The sequence below is a fragment of the Triticum dicoccoides genome, chromosome 7B (genome assembly GCF_002162155.2).
Source record: "Triticum dicoccoides isolate Atlit2015 ecotype Zavitan chromosome 7B, WEW_v2.0, whole genome shotgun sequence".
Taxonomy (NCBI): domain Eukaryota; kingdom Viridiplantae; phylum Streptophyta; class Magnoliopsida; order Poales; family Poaceae; genus Triticum; species Triticum dicoccoides.
The window spans coordinates 238,923,735-238,930,747 of NC_041393.1; the positions used below are offsets into that span (position 1 = coordinate 238,923,735).

At 50.7% G+C, this 7,013-nt stretch overlaps 1 protein-coding gene across 1 annotated transcript; it reads left to right on the top strand.

The window, feature by feature from the left end:
* Positions 1-2,586: 2,586 nt before the first annotated feature.
* LOC119341995 (NF-kappa-B-activating protein-like) lies at positions 2,587-3,690 on the top strand. Its single transcript, XM_037613840.1, has one exon. The coding sequence runs from the start codon at positions 2,588-2,590 to the stop codon at positions 3,476-3,478; it is 891 nt and encodes a 296-aa protein (XP_037469737.1). The 5' UTR covers position 2,587; the 3' UTR covers positions 3,479-3,690.
* Positions 3,691-7,013: the final 3,323 nt, after the last annotated feature.

Genomic DNA, 7,013 nt, shown 5'->3' on the forward strand with positions numbered 1-7,013 from the left:
CCGAGATCAAGCACGCCGCCAAAGCTTATATCACCGATGGCATCCTTTTGTATATCCTCAAGGCCATTGTTTAGGACAAAAAGTCTTGAAGGTGATGCCCTATTCCTCGGTGGTGGCCCACTGCTACCAATCTACATAAAAAAATGTATGGAAGAAATCATATTAAAAAAAGGCCATAGGCTACAATTATATTAAATTGAGCAACCCACCATATTAAACTGAGCAACTCACTATACTAAACTGAGCAAACCACACCATAATTAAAAAAGCGAGCTATGTTTGCTAAAAACTGAGCAATTAGAACTATACTGGACTGCAACTGCTAGTACTAAACTAGGCAACCGCTATACTGCTATTCTGCTGCTTGTCAAAGATAGGAGTGCATATACAACATGGCATGCTGATTGAGCATTACATATTTCAAAAAAAAAAGAATCGGATGCCTCCCCTCTTTCAAGTTTTTCATAAAAAAAACCTCGTCCCCGACTTTCTTCGTACGTTTCGGATGCCTCCCTCCTTCATCACGAGGGGCAGAATTGGTGGCCCGTTTCCCCGTCCGACCACCCCGGGCAGAATTGGTGGCCCATTTCCCCGCCCGACCACCATGGACAGGATCCTCATCCGTCCGCCCGCGCTTGCATCCAACATTGCTCCTCGTTGTTTGAGCCACCACCTCTTCTCCCTCATTTTCACCATCAGTTCTTCCCACAGTCCTTTTTCTTTTCGGAGCCGTTCTATAAAAGAAACACACCAAAGAAATGTCATGTTGATGAAAAAAATACAAGCCATGTAACTCAACTGTTGAATGCTACTACTTGCATTTGGAGTTGACTTCACTGTCATTTGGAGGTGAACGATCTCCATTTACTCAACTGCTGAAATGCTAGCACTTGCAGAAACAACTTGGTGTTGAAAACTATGCAACTACTCACTATTTTGTGGCAAGTAAAAAATGACAGAAAACAAGCACATATTACTCCTCATCACAAAAACAGGCACATATTCATCTTCATCACATAGCTAGACATCAAAACACTCATAAAGTTGCCAGTTATTCGTGATGATATCTCATCTTCTATTGATAGTTGCGGTAAAAAACCGCAACTCGATGGTGAATCTAGGCAACGTCATGTTTCGCACACTAATTTAAAGAACACTACAAAAAATAATAAAAAATTGGTGGTGGAATCTAGACGCTTGGATAGTAATGAGATGGCAATGGCGAAAAATCGACCAACCAAAAAAACCATCTTCCCCCCAAAAAAACAAGGCGACTACTGCCCCTATTTCGTGCAACTGTGGATACTATGAAGTTTGATTGCCCCTCATCACACAAAATGCGGGGAAAAACTAAGCAACTACAATCATATCTCTATACAACTGCATCCAGGGATTCAAGCAACAACAGGAAAGAAAACGAATCCTATGCCTCGGTCAAATGCATCCCCTTACACTGCCCCTCCCCTCGCAGATTGCAGGAAAACCTAAGCATCTACTGTCAAATTTCTATACAACTGCCCCAGTCAGATTCATCCCCTTACCCTGCCCCTCCATCTCGCAAATTGCAGAAAAAACCTAAGCAACTACCATCAAATTTATGTAAAACTGCGTCTTGGAATTCAAGCAACATCAAATAAAATGAATACTATGCCCCGGTCACCAGGATTCGGTCACATGCATCCCCTTACAAGGACTCAGTTCCCCCTCCCCCCCACCCCCACCCCACCCCCTCGTCATAGCAACGTCGAGCTCTCCCCCCGTCATAGCAACGTCGCGCCCTTCCCCCGCCATGGCAACGCCGAGCCCGAGGACGCCATGGACAAACCTCATGTGCCCGCCCCGTCACCCAAACCCTAACACTGCAAACACGAACTCCACCACCCAAATCTGGACCGCAACCGGGGAGGGGAGGGAGAACAAGTGCCAGGGGTTACCTCCGCCTGTAGCCGGCGACTCGCCGCGCTCGCAGATGGCCTCCCGCGTCGGCGACTCCGCGTGGGATCCACAACCACATAACCCTTCGCGTCGCGCTTCGTTGCTAGAGGAGAGGGAGAAGAGGGGGAAGTTCAAATGAAAGGGATGAGAGCGATGGGGAGGTTTCGAACAAGCCAAACGGGGGGTGCGGGCGGTTTCGCCTGAATTAAAGGAGCCGGGGCCCACCACACACGCCGCGCGTCGTGCATTATCTCATAACGCCGCGTGGTCGGAAGGGATCCCGCGCGGTCGGATCGCTCGAGCGCATCCGACCGCTCTCTCGCGTGCGCTCGCAACAGCGATCCAGCACAGCGGGGGATTTGATAATTTGCCCCACTTTACAAGGGGTTTGATGATTTGACCTATGGTTGTCTCAATGACAGTTGCCCTGGGCCCCATTCGGCAGCCTCTTAGGGGAACAAATGATCAAATGGAGAAATAAAGTATGGCAAAAGATCAAATTTTTTCCAACACGCGATTAAGAATTTGGGAAAATAAAAACTCCGAAACTCGGCCTACCCTTAGCGATAGTCCATACTCCATCCGGATCGCGACGCCAACCGCCGACCAGAGAGTCCGATCGAGAATTCGAGACCCCAAAACAATCTCCGCCATGCCGCGCCTGGAGACGCAGACGAAGCCCGGCGTCCCTTCGATGGCTGGCTGCGGCGCGGCTGCCTCCCGCGGCCGACGCCGCCACCGATCTCCTAGTCCTCCTCTCCAGGATCATGGGGTATCAAATTTAAGCGAATCGGAAGGTTCCAGGACCGACAGCAGGCACCGACGCCGCCGTAAGGGACGTGGACGCAACAGAAGTGGCAAGAGAAGCCGCTGCCGTCGCGGTCGATCGCGTGGTAGCAGTAGCGATAGCGATGTTGACTCGGAGACCTCCTACGAGAGCAGGAAGAGATTAAGGAGAAGCAGCCACAATCGCTCGAGTGGGACGAAAAGCAAGGGATCTGATTTCTGCGGCTCCGGTAAACACGATCGCGCCGCCAAGGGCAATGTCAAGGCCGGCGATGAGAAGAAGGACGCGATCGAGTCTAAGAATATGTCCGCGTCGAGGAAGCAGCAGCCCGCTCCGGACGACGACCCGGCACCGCTAGTCGGGCCACTGCCGCTGCCCCACGTCGATGTCCATGTCAAGTACGGCGGCGCGCTCCGGCCGGGGGAGGGCGACGCCATGGCGCAGTTCGTGCAGCAGGGGAAGCGGATCCCGCGGCGCGGCGAGGTGGGCCTGTCCGCCGAGGAGATCCAGAGGTTCGAGGAGGCCGGGTACGTGATGAGCGGGAGCAGGCACTCGAGGATCACAGCCGTGCGCCTCCGAAAGGAGAACCAAGTGTACAGCGCCGAGGAGAAGCGCGCGCTCGCGACCTTCAACTACGAGCAGAGGGCGATGCGGGAGAGCAAGGTCAGGGACGACCTCAGGCGCCTCGTGGACAAGACGCTCGGCAAACTCGCCGAGACACAGCATGACCCGTTCGCCATGCCTCCTTCACGTTAGGTAGCGATGGAGTAGTAACAATTTGATTGACTTCAATCAAATTCGAAAATAAAAACAGTTTGATTGACTTCGCTGCACATCTTGCCCTTAAAAGCATTATGTCATACATGCTTTTAGTGTCTGCATAAATCATCGTCAGACGTCAGGTATTGAACATCTTAACTGTCCCTGTTTCATTGTTTGGTGAATTACCATTTTATGCTTGGCCTTCAGTACATGCAACATTCAGATCAGAATGTTTCTAGACCTGCGTATTGAATCGTTACTGCAACAAATGGTTCTTTACATATGACTTTTGTCAAAAGTTACCCATGGTTGCACTGAAGAAAGCTACAAAAAGGATCGGAAATATGTTGGCTCTTGCTTTATTATGACAAGTTCTCTGTGAGTCTTCTGTTTCTTACAAATTTCTGTATTTGGGCTTCTGTTAGAGCAACTCTAGCAGACCCCGCAAAAGGCCCCGGCCCGCATAATTCCGGCGAGTATACGGGCTCGGCCCGATTTTCTGGCCAGAACAGAGCCCGTATACTCGCTCGGCCAGCAAATTTTTTTATCACGGCCCGCAAACCGCCAGCCCCGACCACTATTTTTACGGGTTCGCCACGCGTTTGCGGGTCGAAACCCTATCCCCCGCCCATGCCTCCTTGCGCAGTCTCCCACTCCCCACCGCACATTTCTCGTTGGCGGCGAGCCCCTTCCGCCTCTATCCGCCATGTGGGGCCGCATGTGGAGCTCCGGACGCGGTTCCGGGAGCAAATCCGGCGGTAGAAGCGACCCCGAGCATGAGCGGCGCGTCCAGTCGGACGGCGCGAGGAACCGCCGGGAGAGGAAGTGGACCAACCGCGGCCTCTCGCCGCCGCCGAGCTTCCGCGTCCGGGAGACCGACGAGTATGACCGTCGGCACGGCCGTACGTCGTCCTTGGCCGCGGGCTCGTCCTCGGTGGCGAGATCTTCTTTGTACGCCGGGAGCTCCTCCTCTTCCGGCGCGGGCCTTTTCCCCGTGAAGAGGGAGTGGTCGGAGGAGCCGGAAGAGGTCGTCGTGAAGCTGGAGCCCGAGGAGCTCGGCAGTCGCGGAGTCATCGGGCCGGAGGACTTCATCACCAATGTCGACGCGGTCGTGGCCGCCATTATCGAGCGGAGCTTGCGCGAGGAGGCGGAGCGACATCGCCATCACGATGAGCTCGAAGACCTCGTCTTCAAGCAGGCGGTCACGGCCAACCTCGCCACTAAAGAGAAGGACGACGAGTGGCGGCACATCCGCGAGGAGCAGAGGGAGAAGTACATCGACCTCGGCAGCTCCGACGAGGAGGATTGAGCTCCTCCACGGCGTCGTTCATGGCCGCGAGCTCGCCGCCGTGAGATACCCACCACCTCTAGTACTAGTACTAATGCAGTATGTAGTATAAACGAATGTTTGTAGTGTTTGATCATGTGATGAACCAATATATGTAGTATGTGATGATGAACTACTATGGTGTAATTTCACCCGCGAATCTGTTTTTTCAAATTATGCAGTTTCATCTACGTTTTCTAACCTGCCGTGCTCGTTCTCAACCCGTAAACGAGTTTTACGTCGAACTGCAAAAGCGTTTTGCGGGTCGGAATTTTGCGGGGTCTGCTAGAGTTGCTCTTAGCTTCCAGCTGGATGGCCCAGCGTACATGAACTTTATGCCGCATCTAGCTGCCTGTCTTCTAGTTCTAGCTGGGCTACAAGGTGTACAAAAATTGTGTCAAATGCATGTCTGAAATCGTAGATTTCAAAATGATCGCTTCTTGATCCGATTGCTATCATTTGATGACTAATGGTGATATCGCTCAATCGATGGACAAGTCTGTTCGACCCTGCCAACTGCATCAATACATTACAGTCGTCCATCTCAGTGAGTCACGATCGATGTTGGACATCTCAGTAGCACAAACCATGACTCCAAGGCAGTCCCTTTACCCTCCCCAGCGAGTGAACGACGGGGCTCGGTCAGATTTGAGGAAGGTGTTGGTGATAGCACACATCCTTTGTAATGGGCAACACATAGAGCATCTACAGCCAGATTTAACAAATCTGGCCCCCAAAACGCCCTAGACGCGCTTGGCTAGTGACCGGGCATGTTCGTTTTTGAGCTCCTATTAATTCGTCCACGCAACCACGGTTTTCATTTTCTTCCTTATATGTCCGGTCATTTGCACGTGATTGGTGAAGATGAAGATAGAGAAAGAACAGAGTGCATAAAGAAAAAGAAAAGCTAGCCAGGGATGGACCGCGTCCTACGTGGCGCACTGACCGGGCGCGTCCGCGAGCCCTCATATCCTCCTTATATTTGTCCTCAATATGAGGTTTTGTGGACAACCCAGACGTATATTGAAAGTGCGTTATGTCGACTAGAGGGGGGTGAATAGGCGATTTTTATGAATTCTTCACTGAGGAATTTGCCGGTGAGGAAATTCCTTAGCGAAGAACTATTAGCAGCGGAATAAGTACTCAGAAGTAAGCATAATAGAATACAAGCATGGTCATCATGATGAAATGAAGACTAGCACAGAGTACAGAAAGTGTAATCACAGGATAACAAAAGATGAAGACAAACAGACTGAAGAAATTGAACTGAGGAAATTGAGAAAGTCTTCAGTCAAAGTCTTCAAACACAGATATGAACAAACACTCAGCACAGTAATGAGGAAATGAAAGGGTTGAGGAAATAGAACCAGTTAGGTTGGTGAAGACAATGATTTGGTAGACCAGTTCCAACTGCTGTCTCAGTTGTACGTCTGGTTGGAGCGGCTGAGTATTTAAACTCGAGGACACATAGTCCCAGACACCCAGTCGCTGAGCACGCAGCTCAGGACACCCAGTCCTCACCGTATTCTCCTTGAACTAAGGTCACACAGACCTCGTCCAATCACTCGTGGTAAGTCTTTAGGCGACTTCCAAACCTTCACAGACTTGGTCACTCGGCGATCCACAATTCCTCTTGGATGCTCTAGACTTTGACGCCTAACCGTCTGGAAGAAGCACAGTCTTCAAAGGTAACAAGCGTCGGATCCACGCAGGATCAATTTCTTCAGTGATGCTCAATCACTTTGGGTTTGTAGGGGTTTGGTTTTGGGTTTTCCTCACTAGATGATTTTCGCTCAAAGTCCTCGGAGGATGGGTTGCTCTCAAATGACAAGTATCAAGTTCTCTCGGAACAGCCAACCAGCTAGTGGTTGTAGGGGGTGGCTATTTATAGCCTAGGGAGCAGCCCGACATGATAAGACATAAATGCCCTTCAATGATATGACCGTTAGGTGGATAAGATATTTTGGGACAGCTGACGCGCAGCACAGCAACGGTCAGAAATTTGACTCTCAAATTCCTCAGGGCTATCATGTTCCTCACTGTGTAGGTAATTCGCACTGACGAATTCCTAACTCCTCAGTCAGAACAAATTCATCAGCGACCAGAAGAACTTCGTCTCTGTCACTGAAGAAAGTGACTGAACTGTATGAGATTTCCAAAGACTTCACTCGAAGGGATTGGTAGGTGTAGGATTTTGAGTTG

Bases quoted from the DNA above. Each gene is read 5' to 3' on its own strand.
- LOC119341995 (XM_037613840.1), top strand. From the start codon at position 2,588: ATGCCGCGCCTGGAGACGCAGACGAAGCCCGGCGTCCCTTCGATGGCT.